This window comes from Zeus faber, assembly GCF_960531495.2.
Source record: "Zeus faber genome assembly, chromosome: 13".
Lineage (NCBI taxonomy): Eukaryota > Metazoa > Chordata > Actinopteri > Zeiformes > Zeidae > Zeus > Zeus faber.
The window spans coordinates 14,279,629-14,294,642 of record NC_137198.1 but is presented as its reverse complement, the minus strand read 5'-3'; the positions used below and the strand labels follow the sequence as shown (position 1 = coordinate 14,294,642).

Here is a 15,014-nt window from a genome sequence, read left to right as displayed (position 1 = left end):
ATCAAACCAACCTGTCTCTAGAGTCCCGTTCTATTCGGGGACCGATGCCAAGAGTTTCTGACCGTCTCAAATCAGATGTCTGCCATGCGCTGAACGATAAGCGATAAGACAAGACATTTCCTTATGGTTCTCTTAAGATCTTGAAAAATTGTTTGGGACTCGAGAAATCCTCACTAAGTGCTTTGGTGTATACAAGGCATTAGATACACTGCGCCACATGCGGAATGTCATGTAAGCGTTTCTTAAATATCTGACATATTGGATGCTGCTCTTGATATTTAATTTCTCTGATCGGTATCTGATAGCAGTTACGGTATTGGCGCATTGCTTAACCATACTATTTCGTTTTTCCACAATAAGACCGTGAGTTCTTTGTCAACAACATCTATGGGCACAGTAACTCAAAATAACCTAAATTCCATATGAAAATATTGAGGCCAGATTAAGATTACAGATTAGTATTTTATCTCTGATTAAATTACAACAGACAAAGATTTGGCCTGGCGTGGCGTGCCAATGCCCCTCTGTGCTGCTATCACAGTCTGGCACAGCGTAATGGAGTAGATACAGCCTGAAAAGTCATTTTAATTCACTGTACAATGCTTTTATTCCATAAGATTTTACCAAACACCAAATTACACTTTAACAGCTGTAACCGACCAACGGCTGGTGATCAAATATCAAAACCCAAGTACTTCATCTCTTTAGTTTCATTGGGCCAAATATATAATTCAATGTTTGTACAATAAAATAAAATGACTGATACATCCCCTCTCTTTAATATTTTTTAAAGCTAATAAAGATATATATTTTATTATTATCTTGCAGCAGGGTATGACTTTTACCTCAGTATTTTTGGTTTAAATAAAAAAAGGTAGCTAACAATACCTAAACTTCACACTCGTACAAATAGGAAAGAAAGTGACACAGAATGACACACACATGAACACAGACACAAGAATGCACAAACATACAATACGTGTACAAACCTGGCGGCGATGTGACTATAGAACAGCCCTGAATCACTGATGCTCTGAGGCAGGCAGTATCGCAGCACTTGGAGCCGGTGAACATCCATTTTCACAGAGGAAAACAATGAGAGCGATGACACCAACGGGCAGCTTTCACCGGCGAGCTGAAGGTTTGTCTGCTGCTACTTTTTTATGTGGCTTGCAAAACACAACCCAACTCACTAAAAGCATCATAATCCTTCTGCTAAAAGCCCCTGACATGAAACTCAACCGTATGACCGACCCCAAAAGATGAGACAAAGCACCAGTGTCCACGAAAAATTAGAAAGCAATCCTCGAGCATCTCCTTTATGGGAAGAGGTGATTGGTCATCCATCCAACAACAAAGGAATGACTGAATGACTGACTGCCAGAGATGAAGTCATTGACTAGCCTGCTGTCTGGCTGCACGACAGATGAGCATGTATTTATGTGTGTGTGTATTATGGTTTGGGGGGGGGGGTTGCGTTGAACCTCTGTGCTATTGTCACACTGTAAACCCCAAGAGAGATTACCTCATATCCGGCCAAATCGGACCCTGCCCCCAACCTAGATCGTAACTACCATACGCGTGAACGTATATGCAATACACAGGCACAGTAACAACTACTAACAATTCACAGGCACACTAAACACGCACAACACTACACACACAATCTAGACACACCACAGACAAATAAGATGAAAGAATATGGGTATCACTATCTGTTTAGTGAGAGGGGAGTAGAATGAGTTGCCACGAACCTCTCCCCTTTGAATTCAACCCCGCCAGCTGTTGCCATGGCCACCCAGTTAAGCAGGGTGAGATAAGCAGGGTTTGTTCCAATAAATTACACAAAGAAGTGGTGTGTACTATGTACTGTAATCCGTTCATATTGATTGGGATGCCCTCTAGCCCAGAGGACATTTGTAATGGGAAAGTACAAGCTACGCTTAAAACACAGCCTCACTGGGAGAGGTGCAAGCGGGGAGCAATTCGCTATCCACCAACTAATGGGTTACTACTAATGCAAGCCCTAAACACAGTGGGATGACAATTTAATAGTCATCAGTTTGATCGTTGCCAGATCGCCTGTATTCAGAGTGCAGACTGCGGTCTGGAAGGGTTGGACAAGCGGTAGACAGATTAGAAATGGCATGGCACACACACATTAAGAAACACTTATTAACTTATTGCTTCCTTTCCTATAAAAGAGCACAAACACAAGACAGACGCACACACACACACACGCAAACAATCATATGAACCACACACACCGTCTGCCACGACCTCTGAGGGTGAGGGTGAGACATTCCAGTTTAATGTCTGTAACAGACCAACCTCATGTGCCACATGAAAAAAAAGCCATGTCACTCTACCAAACGTGATAGAAAATTGCCCCGCGTGGTACAAGAGGTTCTAGTCAAAACGGATTGGTTAAAGGGGACCTATTATGCGAAACTCATTTTTTCAGTGCTTGTGCACACTTTGTTCTCTGATGGGCCTACTAACACAACACACAGACAACCCAGTTTTTTGTGAGCTGTCTGTTTCAGAAAACATGTCTAGAAAAGCCATTCCGCTTTGCTGCCCTGATCGACATCACCGAGGGCTTCATTCAGAACAGCCCTCCAACTGAGTAGCTCAACAAACAAATCTTTTAAAAGGAAGAGGAATTAATACCAACTGTCCGTGAAGAAACTGGAAACAATGGAAATGTAACTATTTAAAAAATAATTCTGCTGTGTTTTTCTTTCTTTCTAAAGGAAAAGGCTACGGAACGCAATCCACAGTGTGTTTCTCCAAACAAAACCAATAAAAATTGTGCGTTTTTATTGTAGACGAATTTATTTATTTTATTTTATTTTCTAACGTTCAATATCAAACAGCAAAACCCGGAAACCGTGCTCAAACGCCATTGGCTCACAGAACCCGGAACTTGTGCTCAAACACCATTGGCTCACAGAACTCGGGCTCTCAGGAGGGTGGCACCACAGACTGTGCCGTGACTGCTGTGCGCGCACAAAGCACTGCAGATACTTTCACTTTCACTTTTGTAGCGTCCAACTAAGTACTGATAACATGCTTAGTATTTTACAAATTTGTTTTTTTTTATTTGATGAATGTCGGCACAGACACGCTAAAATCAACTTTTATTACTCTCTCTAAAAAAAAAAAAAAAAAAGCAAAACGACGGTGGGTAAGTAATGTAATCGTGTATGCCCAAACACCGTGTAAAACCAGTTACACCAATAACCGTGGCAACCATAATTTGGACGTAATATAAAAGAAAGGGTGGAAAGGAATATAAAGTAAAGCAGAAAGGAGTATGAAGCAGCTATGCTCCATGCACGAAGATCTGCGCAAAAGTGAGAGACTGACATGATAGAGACGTCATCAACAGGCGACGCGCCCACTCGCTCGCTGTGAATGGTCCGGACAATTACCTGCTCTGTTCACACATACCACTCAATCAGACATTACAGACTTTGTTCTAGGGTGCTCGCTGGGTAAAGTCCGGGTAATGTCCGGGTCAAATGATTTTGACATTTGCGTTCACACATACAGCTAATCCGGGTAATGTCCGGATAATTTCAATTTGATTTCAAGTAGTAATATTCATAATATTTATTTATTTATTTATACACGGCGTTAACTGAGAAGGACTTGTTTTATTTTGAATATTCAATAAAAAAATATTATAAATCGACATTGCTTTCATGATTTCATTCTTTAGATAGCCTGCCTAGCAATTGTTTTTAAACTCAATAAACAAAGATAATATTTCACTGGCATCTCTCGTTTTGTCCGGGTTATTCAAAACCTCCAGGACACTTGGACCGACACCAATATTTTCTAATGGAAACTCTGTCATATAGGCTACTTTATTGGCCAAGTTAATGTGTATAAGTTTTACCCGTAACAGTCAAGGCAAAAGCTACAAGCATGTCGCTATGTGAGGATGTGACCTGAAACTTCAAAATGTTCCAAAGTAGGTTACTATTACCAAATGCTCTCTTTATGTGGTCGGTATGGGGATAGGTTGGACTTATGTGTCATCCATTTACCTTAGGCATACCATTTTTTCTGGGCAAGACATGCTACACTGGCGGGTCAGCCCTAGGACATGATGGAAGGCTTCCCTAATAAAAAATGGATAACAAAGCAGTGGATCCGAGCCCAGATTGTTTTGGGCATATTGCTTTGATTGCAGCAAAATAAAAGTGACAAAAATGGTGCTATATATAAATTAACCTCCATCAATCGGCATCTTAACCTACATCATTACACCACTTATCCATAGCTCCATAATGGACATGCCCATAGGCCTTCAGGCCTTGAGGGTTGTTATAGATACACAGAGAGAATCCCCCCCCTCCCTTTCCGACCCTCCCCCACCTCTCGTCTTCCCTCCATCCCTAAACCCCTAATCCTGATCTGTTTGGAGCCAAATGCTCCATACTGCAGGACACTCATGGTGCCCCCTGCAGGGGAGCTGCAGTACAGTGGAGACTTGGTCTGACCTGTTTGAGGGTCAATGTTAAGAGGATAAAAGAGGGTAAGAGGGGGAAACACAGAGATTGGGGAGGTGAAAACCAAGAAAAGAGACTTGACATTAGAGGGGAGAAGTACAGGGGAAATGAGAACAACATAACACAAGACATCGTTTCAGAGCGGGAATCAACACCATAACATTGCGTCCGGGACATTAAATAGTGACTCGAAGGCCACCCTGGCTACTTGCATTGCTTACAATATAATAACTGGGTAAGAATATTTATTATTGATATACGGATTACAATGATGTGGACAAATAGCAATCTATAAAATGTCTGCCTGTATGTGTGATCCTTCTCAATTGCGGACGAGGAAAAAGAGAGCGAGCAGAGTGGAGAGAAACAGAAGTCTTTCTTCGCTCGTATAGTGGTTTACGGGAGATTAATACAGTATAAATCTTTGATGTTATTTACAGATGTTATCTGCTCTCACCCTTATCCACAGCTGTATTTGGCCTTCAACAAATCAACATGTTCCGCTCGCTAATCTGCCAAGGCCATGTTATGAAGAGACCCTTCTATCCCTGTATCATCTGGCTTTTGATAGTCCCACGCTGCCATCCAGAGATTAGCACTCTCGCTGTCCTTCTCGCTCTCATCCTCAAAATGCACAAATACAAACAAATACACTCACATACACACAAACACACACACACACACACACAGGCGTACAATGAGTCAGTTCGGATTAATTGTGAGTATGATCCAGAGCAGCTGAGCCGACTAACTGAAAGGGAGGAACTCATTCCCTCTTCCATGGAAAACAGTTTACCAACCAGACATCTTAACTAACAGCTGGCTCTAAAAAGAGCGAAGAGAGAGAAGAGAGAGAGAGAGAGAGAGAGAGAGACAGACAGAGGAAGAGAAAGCCAGCAATTCCTAAAGGAGTATTTCCTCTCTCTCTCTCTCTCTCGCTCTCCTTCGCTGAGGCCGAGTACATTATTCAATGGTACATACCATAGAGTTAAAACAAGGCAGCAGGGGAAGACAGTACTTGAAATAAATAGAGAGAGTAAGAGCGAGAGAGGGGGGGGGGGGGATATTGCGCTGCCTCGAGACAAACAAATCCGCAGTTCAAAAAGATCCAAACACAATCCCGTCCTGCCCTGCTCTGCGGTAGCACAGCTGTAAACAGCGCCTGTGTGGCTCCAGTCAGAAACACCAGCAAAGGAAGCAGGAATGCTGCTTTCCTATAACCACCACATTCTCCAAAGTCTCCCAAGACATGCAATTCTGACGCAGAAAGACCAAAAAAAAAAAAAAAAAGGGAGAGAGAGAGAAAGGCAGTGAGTGAGAGAGAGAGAGAGAGAGAAAGAGAAAAACGAACGGGCGACGTTTCCTCACCCAAAGTCGTCGAGGGAATACATGGTGGCCGATGCGCGGCTTCAATGGGAGGTGAGACGCAGCAGAAGACTATCCGGCACAAGATGAAAGGCAGAAAGCGGGAGGGGATTACGGAGGAGAGGAGAAGGCATTAGCCAGAGAGGAGAGAGCGGGATGCATAATGTCCGGGCGCCCTACGCGACTCCAGAATAGCGCAACCTCTTCTCTCCTTACATCCTCGGAGCAAGTCACCGAGCTGCGAGAGCAGACGTCCAGCATCTGCGGGCACCGAGAAGTGAGCAAGACTGAACGGGGGAGGGAGAGAGAGAGAGAGGGGGGGGGGGGGGGGGGGGGGTAAGAGGAGGAGTGCTGCAATAGAGGGAATGGAAGGAGTGCGAGAGGGAGAGAGAGAGAGAGAGAGAGAGAGAACATGTGACCCTTTCGGACCAGTTATCTTACTGCATATTCCCAGCGTTGGAGAGCTGTCGCTTTGCTTCTACTGGCTGGAAACTACAGTTCGCTGACCTGTAGCCCACCAAGGTGCCTTAGCAGCCAAGCTGTAAGCGGTCACGACGAAAAACTCCAACAAAACTTCCACATGGAACCTTTCGAATCACCAGAAAACATAAGAGCGCTCTGTCATCGGCGCGAGGACTGAAACCACGAATCAAATTCACAATCCCATTCGATTCCTACAACCACCGCTAACCTGATTCCTCCGACCACAGCTATTATAACGCGGCGAGAGTTTCGAAAGTAACATTCCATTCTTAATTGGAGGCATATTGGAACTGACAATCAAAGACCTTTGTTTTACAAATTCAAGCATCCAAATGCGTGTGCTTGTGTAGTGTAGCCTTTTATTTTTCCTTCCTTAATGTTTTATTAGAGCGAGGTCCCTAGCAGTGTTCCATCTGGCTTTGGAAAACTTAAGACCATTAAGCCGCTTTGCTGCAGGACGCCAAGGTGTAGGGCAAACAAACAAAGAGCATTCCTGCGGTGAAGATAAGGTGACACAAAAATAGGCATTTAAAAGTGGAATTTTTCTAAAACCCCAACTAACTCTAAATCTATATAAAAAAAAAAAAAAAAAAACATGATTTGTTACAGATTATCTGTCTATGATGCTATGAAATTGGCTTCAGAATGCCAGCACTTTAAATAACAACAACAAGGAAACAATAAAGCAAAGGGCGCATAGCGACAAGGAACGTGCTGCAAACAGGGAACCTTGGCTTTTCCAAAGAGGAGCTTTCCCACCTTTAATGGACTTCACAGATGGCCGTTATTACCTTAGCAGACTGCACGCTGCTTAAGGTTCCGCAGGACGATTGACAAGTACTCGAGCCCGACTTATCCTATCTAGTTGAGGTGGAGGGGCGGACGGGAGGAAAAAAAGTGCCTCTTCGTGAAAAGTTTAGCGTTGCGGCAACTTTAAAACGCGACTCGGTCGGTCCCTGGAATCCGGTCGGCAAAGCTGCAAAAAAAGTACCACGTTGTCCTCTTCTCCCGCGTGGGTGCCTTACTAGAACACTATGTTGATAACATGTACTATAAGGGGATGTACTGACAGAGCTACAGAAGCTCCTGTACTCCAGGGGCTATACATTAACTATAATTTAAATACTATATTACAAATAGTGAGTTAACACTGGGACCGGGATTCTCTTAACCTGGATTATTTCTTTTGCATCGATTTTGTGAATTTTTTTCGCACGGATGATTCAGCTGAGAAAGTTTTGTGCCCATGCAAGTGTTGGAAATTCATGATTAACTAATGATTAATTAAGTGGTACAGTTTTGCCCACGGCACGGCCGTCCCGGAAAAAATTCCCCTAACCATCAGAAAAATAAAAACAAACGAACCAAAACCCTCAATGTTTTTCATCGCCTGATCAGCCCACTTATTTTAGCGCGACAGCACAAAATGTCCATATGACACAATCAATAACCTTGGATAATCCCCACAGCCACGCTTGCCAAATCACAAAAAAGAAAAACCACTTGGCAAAGCCGAAACAACACACAAAACAGTTGTTGCTGTGGACGGAAACCTGGAGCGCGAGCGAGTGTTCATGAGTTTGGTGACGCTCACACTGTTCTCCGATCGACTCTCGGGGGCGGCAGAGGCAGCCTGCGGTAAAACGCATAACTCAGCGTTTTACTCCCTGCCGCTCGGTCTGGCTCGCACTACCTTTCCGACGATGAGTCATCACAGGCAGGACCTCAGCACTCACGAGGCGTCACGGAGGAGACGCGCACGCGCACACACACACACACACACACACACACACACACACACACACACACACACACACACACACACACACACACACACACACACACACACACACACACACACACACACCTGAATGCAGGGTTCAACTAAATAGTTTGACAGAGAGAATAGAGAACCACGATAACATAAGGGAAAAACACCAATGTCACCCAGGTGATATATTTTGCTAGGGTCCACGTGTGTGCATAAGCACACACTTGCAGGTGGGGACATGGACGTGTACACACACACACACACACACACACACACACACACACAGAGTCTGCAATGGAAGGCGTGGGCCTGGACAAATTGTCGCATTGAATTTGATCTTGTGGTTTTTTTTTTGGGGGGGGGGGGGGGGTTTTCCTGCAAACTCAAGCCCAGTCACCTTGCCCCTTGCTTTGTGGAGATTTAAGACTTCCCTCTGGGCCCCGAGTCAAAGAACAAAAAAAAAAAACTGCTTCTGGCAACACACGCACACAAATACAGGATGGAGCACAAGCGGCGGAGCTTTACAGTGAAGAGGAAACAGCGTTTTCGTCCAGCTGGACCGGGAGATACGAATTTTTCCGTGTTCGCCGCCACAAGGAAAGCAGTAACGCATTGGCTTTGAGCGCGGCGCGTCCACGGACGGAAATGTGCATTTTTTCTTTGGGGATTCGTCAAACGACGTCCAATACGTGGCGGTGACACCCGTCCGGATAAGAGTGTGCACGGGCTCTCGTCGTACGTCTCTTCTTTCACTCGCTCCCCGTCCACCGCCCCCCCTTCTCCCTGTCTGCGGGAAGTCACATGCACGAGCGAAGAGCCCAGGCCGCAGACACGCGTCCATAAAAAAGGCGACGAGGCCGGCACCGCGGCTTCCTAAAAACAAAGGGCACGCCGTCGCATCCGAGCGGAGCCGTCGGAGGAATACTTCACGGAACCATCGACGGAATATTCCACCAGACGAGCCGCTGCGACGCGCAGGCAGACAGGGTGCGCAGAGCAGACAGAAAGCGAGAACGGAACACAGGGGCCGTGTGGGGATAGAATTTGGGGCCTGGCTGTGTTCTGCATACCGCCATACCCACCATACCCACCATACCCACCATACCCACCCAGGGGATCAAAATACTGACTCCTGCCATCGGCCTTGGGAGTCAAATTAGAACGCAGATTTAAAGGGTTTTCAAACCACAGACATTGCACTTCTTTTTCCATAGGCTGTGTGTGTGTGTGTGTGTGTGTGTGTGTGGGTGTGTGTGTGTGTGTGTGTGTGTGTGTGTGCAAATTAATTAACGCGCTTCCATTGGCGTGCGGGCACGCGTGCGCGTCTGCGATAACCTGCCCGGCAACCGGCAGAATAAACACCCTCCCACCGTGGAAACGCTGGGAAATAGATGATGCTGGCGTTTCCATGGCAACATCATCCTGCCCATAAGCCCTGCGTTCAGTCAAATGGGCGTGTCCACTGTGGTCACTGTGGGGTTTAGCTACAGGCTAAATTAGCATTGTTACCGTAGAACAACCGAGGAGGTGATAGCATGGGAAGCTAATTCACAGTGTCCGTTCTGAGTCACAGCGGGGGACGGTAGAACACGAAATATTATGCAATACTGTGAATATTTATATTGTTATGTACATGTGCAGATACGTGTGCAAACGAGTAATTTCTTCATTTGTGACAGTGTGAATAGTTTGTTTTAGGTTTATTGTATATTGCCATTACTTGAATATATTGCTGAATGTGGTTTTTCGGGTTTGTTCTATATTTGCAATCTTTTTTTAAAAATATTTTCCAGTTATTTTTTAAGGTTTAAGGAAGATTGACATTTTTTCAAACGTGAGGATTTTTTTGGGGATATATTGTATATTGCCAATTATTTATTAATGTATTTATTGTATTGCAATTGTGTTGTATTAAGTTGATTTCGGTGTTTATTGCCTATTGGAAACGCTTTAAGGCAAAAAAAACAACAACAACCCAAAAACCTAAATAACAATCCCTCGCCGTTGTTCAATGGATGCTCCCCCGTTACATTACAGCGATAACGGCGCCGAAAAGACGCCATGTGTCGGCCTCTGCTCACCTCATTATCCCGTCTTCTGTTGGACGGCGGATGACATGAAACCGGCGGAAATCTCCTCCCTTCCTCCCCCAAAATCACCGTCCCGGGTTCGTCAGGTTGCAGCGGTCTGTGAAATAAAGGCCCACACCTTGTGTCCCGGGTGATATTATACTGTATCGCGCGTTATGGGATGCCGCTATGAGAGGACACGGTCGCCCTGCGCCCTCGCCTTTGTGCTCCGCTGTCCCTGTCCACATGCGCTGCTCGGTCTCGCGTCCATGTTCAGGCGGCGTCCTCGGTCGGCGGAAGGCTGTGGGTCGTGGTGCTGAGCCGCCGCCTCCCCGCTGCCATCTTTTCTTCCCATTCGGATTCGGAGGGTTTTTGGTGAGGCGGAGATTTGGGGGAAAAGATCGCGGCGTGCGAGGAGGAGAGGCGGCCGACTCCATGCTGCCGCCCCGCGGCCAAGACGTGTAACTGCAGGGTCCTCCACCTCCTCCACCCCCCCTCCTCCTCCTCCTCCACCTCCTCCACCTCCACCCCCTCCTCCTCCTCCTCCTCTTCTTCCCCCACCCAGCTTGTGATGTGACGCGCGCGTGCCCGAGCACACACACCCACCAAAACGCGCGCTCACACGAATAGTGACAGAAACGTTAAAACATATTATAAATATGTACAGTCTATCCAATGGCCATATTTAAATGTATTAGTTGACCTTACTCTTATTTGTGGTTATTTTTAGTTTCTTTTTTTTCTCGCTCGTTGTGTTCCGAATGAATAGAGATTTTTTTTTTTTATTTCTCACAGCCTGCGGAGTTGCCTTGCATCACTTTGCGTCGTACTCGAATCTCGATCTTGCATTGTTTTTTTGGGTTTTTTTTGCACGATTCTTATTTTCACTGTATTTGTTTTTACTATTTTGTATTTTCTTTTTGCAGTGTTGTGGTCGGCCCTACGTTGCACGAATTTCACCAATATCCACGTCCAATGTCGTTTTGTTGTCATCAACCCACCGTCGTCAGCATCGTTTAAAAGTGTCCAATAAAGCGAAATGCACGTGTGATCCTTTCATAGTAATGTTGAAATGCAATCTTTAATCAAACTCGTCGACATGTCAGATGAAAGATGCCGGGTGGACTCATGCGCCTCCGCAATCTTGCCTCATTCTTTGCACAATAAATAACGTAAACCGTCTCGTAGATGCAACTGGATGGAGGACAATTAAAACAGGTTCAGATCGATGTAATTGCAAGAGAATTTGTGCACATGGTAACAGCTCCAAACCTGCAGGTGAGTGCTCCTTGATTTTCTCCCTGCCTTGCACCCCGAGGCCGTTCCGAGTAAAAATCCCATCAAAACCGACATTTTGAACCGTTTCAAAATGCACACACGCAGTAGTGTCTTTCTTCTACCCTTTCTATCCATTTGAAACCTTTCTTCCTTTTTTTTTTTTTTTTTTTTAACATTTAGAACAATTCAGGGTTCATCTAAAAGGTCATACTCGAGGCAAAGGTGGATTGGCAGTTCAGGGTTTGGTTAGGTATCAGTGGATAATTAAAAATTCATTCCTGGTTTTGAAGTTACGGAAGAACAAATATCTCCAAATGATGCGTTCGAGGCAGATTGAATTTAAAATGTGATCATCCCCTATATGTCATTGTTCTGCGTGGGAGGCTGGTTTGAAACCATGCAGTACTGTTAAGGCCAAAATGGGGCAGTATTCTCCCATTTACCATTTCTATGGACGAGGGAAACGGCATGGTACTGCACATGCCAAATAATCAGAATAATAAGATATCTGGTGAACCCCAAGGAATTTTATTATATCCATTCGATCAATCTTCAGCAGAATGAGTATTCATCAGATCCCAGTTCATGTGCGCAGACTGCATTGAAAGAATTCCTGCACAATCAGTTAATACTAATAGATAGATTATGTGCGGATAATGTAATGTTTTACCTCGGGTTGATGCCTCTAGATTTCTAGTGTATTTTGGACAAACGATGCTAAACATTATCAACAAGGAAGAGATCTCTATGCTTCTTTGATAGTGCCTTCCTGAGTTGTTAAATACAAAATAAAAGAAACATTAAAAATTAGAAAAATCACCACGTTGGATTCCCTGGTTGGATTCTCCCAAAAACTTTTTTTTTTTTTTTTTTAAATGGCCTGAATCTCTATCCCCCCCACTGGGAACAATAGGTGATGCTCGATTCTTGGCAATGATGATATTTCTGGAAATGCTCTGACAGGCATGAAAACAATGGGATTTACTGAAAAAATGTATGGTAGGGCACAATAGAACAAATGTTATAACTAATCTGTACAAATACGGTTTGAAGTCAGAGCCTTTGGTTTATTTTGGCTAGTTAGATTCAACCTTTTGATTAATTTGCCATCGCCATTAGTGGTTTTTGTACGTTACAGGAACAGTGCTGTGAGAGAGAGAGAAAAAAAAAAAAGAGATTTAGTATTTGGAGTGCGCGTTGAAGTGAAGCGATGGTCCTGACATTTCTGGATTTAAAGCCACCCGTCTCCGCAAAGCTCCACAAAGTGCAGGTCAGGAGGGAAAAAACCTTGGGACGCCGGAGCTTCGTCGAGTCACGTTTTGGGGTTTCGAGTCAGCTCAGTTCACATCAGATCAATTCACTTCACTTCACTTCACATCAGCTTAATTCAGTTCAGTTCAGTTCAGTTCAGTTCATCCACAGTGTTCATGCTCGGTGTGTTTTTGTTTTTTTTTTTGTTTTTTTTCTCGGCGTCCGCCGTCCTTAGCGTTTGGTTTTTCGATGGGCTTTAGTGCAGTTGGGTTCAGTCCGTCTCAGCTAGGTCCGGCGGCGTCCCCTATCGCCGGCGCGGTCACACGATCCTCCACTGCATCACGCTCATGTCCTTCCCGCCCGTCGACACCAGGAAGCTGTCGTCGTACAGGAAGCTCACGTTGGTCACATGGCTGCTGTGGCCGCCGTAAGTATAGCTGGGAGCCTGAGCGAGGAAACATTAAATGTATCACTTGCTTGAATCTGAGTTTATATGCAATATGTTCCGCCTCCCAATTTTAACGATTCTCTTACCCTGAACTGTGAACATGGGAATGAAAAGAGGTGCACTTTCCCAAAGTCGTCGCCGGTAACGAGCAGGTATTTATCGTTAGACCTGCAAACCGCATTCACGTCCGTCCCGTCCGAGCCGTCTGGCCACAGCCCTGAGGGACAGCAGCAGGAATTCACAAAGTCTTATCTCGTCTTAAAGACTGTTTATGCTTTTTGCACATAAGCGATGCTGTGTATGCCATACATGCCATTGAGAGAGATGCATTGAGAGGCTGGACACTGTCACTTACCAAAGACGTGGAAGCCCAGAGTGCACGAGTAGGTTGCCCAGAAGATGTCCCTGGTGGTCTCCACACTCACCACCTGTTTGCACACTGACGGTATCCCTGTGACAACACACACACACATACACACACACGCACACACACACACACACACACACGCGTCATAAAACACCTTGGTAAAAACGGTTATATTACAAGTGCACAATGTCTGTCACTGATGTCACTCAGAGTGCGAAGGGTTTCCAAGGCATGAATTCAAAAAACATGCAAAAATCAGGTGTTGCTTGCAGAGCTAATTCTGTCTGACAACTCCACGGCACCGCACACCTCCACTCCACTCGCCTATTCAGGCAGCAAGTCCCTCCTGCCCTACCTGCTTTTCTGCCTGCTTTGCTGGCCTCCCTCCACCTCCCCTGCATCCACCTGTTGGGCTCTACCCTTCTATCCAGTGGAGGCATTCAAGCTCATCACGCCAATATTTCTAGCTCACTAAGGATACCCTATGTTTGCTGTCCACCTGTAGTGATGAGCAGTAGAGCCCAGACACCAACCTCAAACAATGCAAAATAAAAATAATTTTAAAGTACATCTAAGAGTTGTCAGAACTCAGTAATCCTGTGAGTGTAGTTTTCCAAAACGCCGAAAACATGAATTGCTCCAGTAAACAAATTCTTTCTTTTTCCAAAGAAAACAGTGGGTGTACTTACAGTAGAGGATCTCGTAGTCTCCTGAATTTGACACCAGGTACTGAGAGTCAACCGACCAGTCCAAGTGGGTGATGAAACTGGAGTGACCCTGGGTGAGAGACACGTGATGGTAAGGAAACCACTGAGCCATTGAGTTATTAGAGACACAGATGTGCACGCGCACACACACACACACACACACACACACACGCACACACACGCACATGCACACACGCACACACACACACACGCGTGCGCACACACACACAGTGAGGATCTGGGAGGAGATGAGGGGAAACAAAATATAGTATACATTATAAATAAAGACCCTCACCGAGCACTTCCCTACTCGGCTGTACTTCCTGCCGTTTTCTGCCACAGCGTAGATATAGATGTAGTTGTCATGGGAACCGATGGCCATGAAGTTGCCATCTTGGTAAACAAACACGGGATTGGAAGGTTATTTGGTTTGGTGCAAATGGGTGGGGCCCAGTGGGTGGATACACATTTCAAATAATACTCTCCCACCCGCTTCGGATTTATTTTAAAGCCTTTAAAACACCATTTAGATCAGATCAAAACAATTGAAATGATGTTTTTCTTTCCATGTGTGTGAGCCCATCCACCCATTTTCCACTAACCTGGCCCGTAACGCATAACGGAAAGCTGCTCATTCCCATCCGTGTGAACCGTGACCAGATCTTTAGACTCAGTGTCCAGCACCAGCCATCTGCGGGAATGAAACAGATTTACTAAGCCAACTCACCTCCCTTGATCTCATTACATCTCAG

The 15,014-nt window shown here is 45.2% G+C and overlaps 2 protein-coding genes across 9 annotated transcripts in view; both read right to left on the bottom strand.

Moving 5' to 3' along the window:
- Positions 1-6,094, bottom strand: part of evla (Enah/Vasp-like a) — a 33,654-nt gene extending 27,560 nt beyond the window's left edge. The window contains exon 1 of the mRNA XM_080011957.1: positions 5,892-6,094. Coding sequence (XP_079868083.1) covers positions 5,892-5,914 — 23 coding nt within the window. The 5' untranslated portion in view covers positions 5,915-6,094. The remainder of the gene's footprint in view (positions 1-5,891) is intronic.
- A 5,168-nt stretch (positions 6,095-11,262) lies between these two features.
- Positions 11,263-15,014, bottom strand: part of eml1 (EMAP like 1) — a 49,234-nt gene continuing 45,482 nt past the window's right edge. For all 8 annotated transcript variants that reach the window (XM_080012331.1, XM_080012327.1, XM_080012328.1 and 5 more), the window contains 6 exons: positions 14,865-14,953; positions 14,558-14,655; positions 14,245-14,332; positions 13,544-13,639; positions 13,275-13,405; positions 11,263-13,185 (listed from right to left, as the gene is read on the bottom strand). In XM_080012331.1, coding sequence (XP_079868457.1) covers positions 13,060-13,185; positions 13,275-13,405; positions 13,544-13,639; positions 14,245-14,332; positions 14,558-14,655; positions 14,865-14,953 — 628 coding nt within the window. In that variant the 3' untranslated portion in view covers positions 11,263-13,059. The remainder of the gene's footprint in view (positions 13,186-13,274; positions 13,406-13,543; positions 13,640-14,244; positions 14,333-14,557; positions 14,656-14,864; positions 14,954-15,014) is intronic.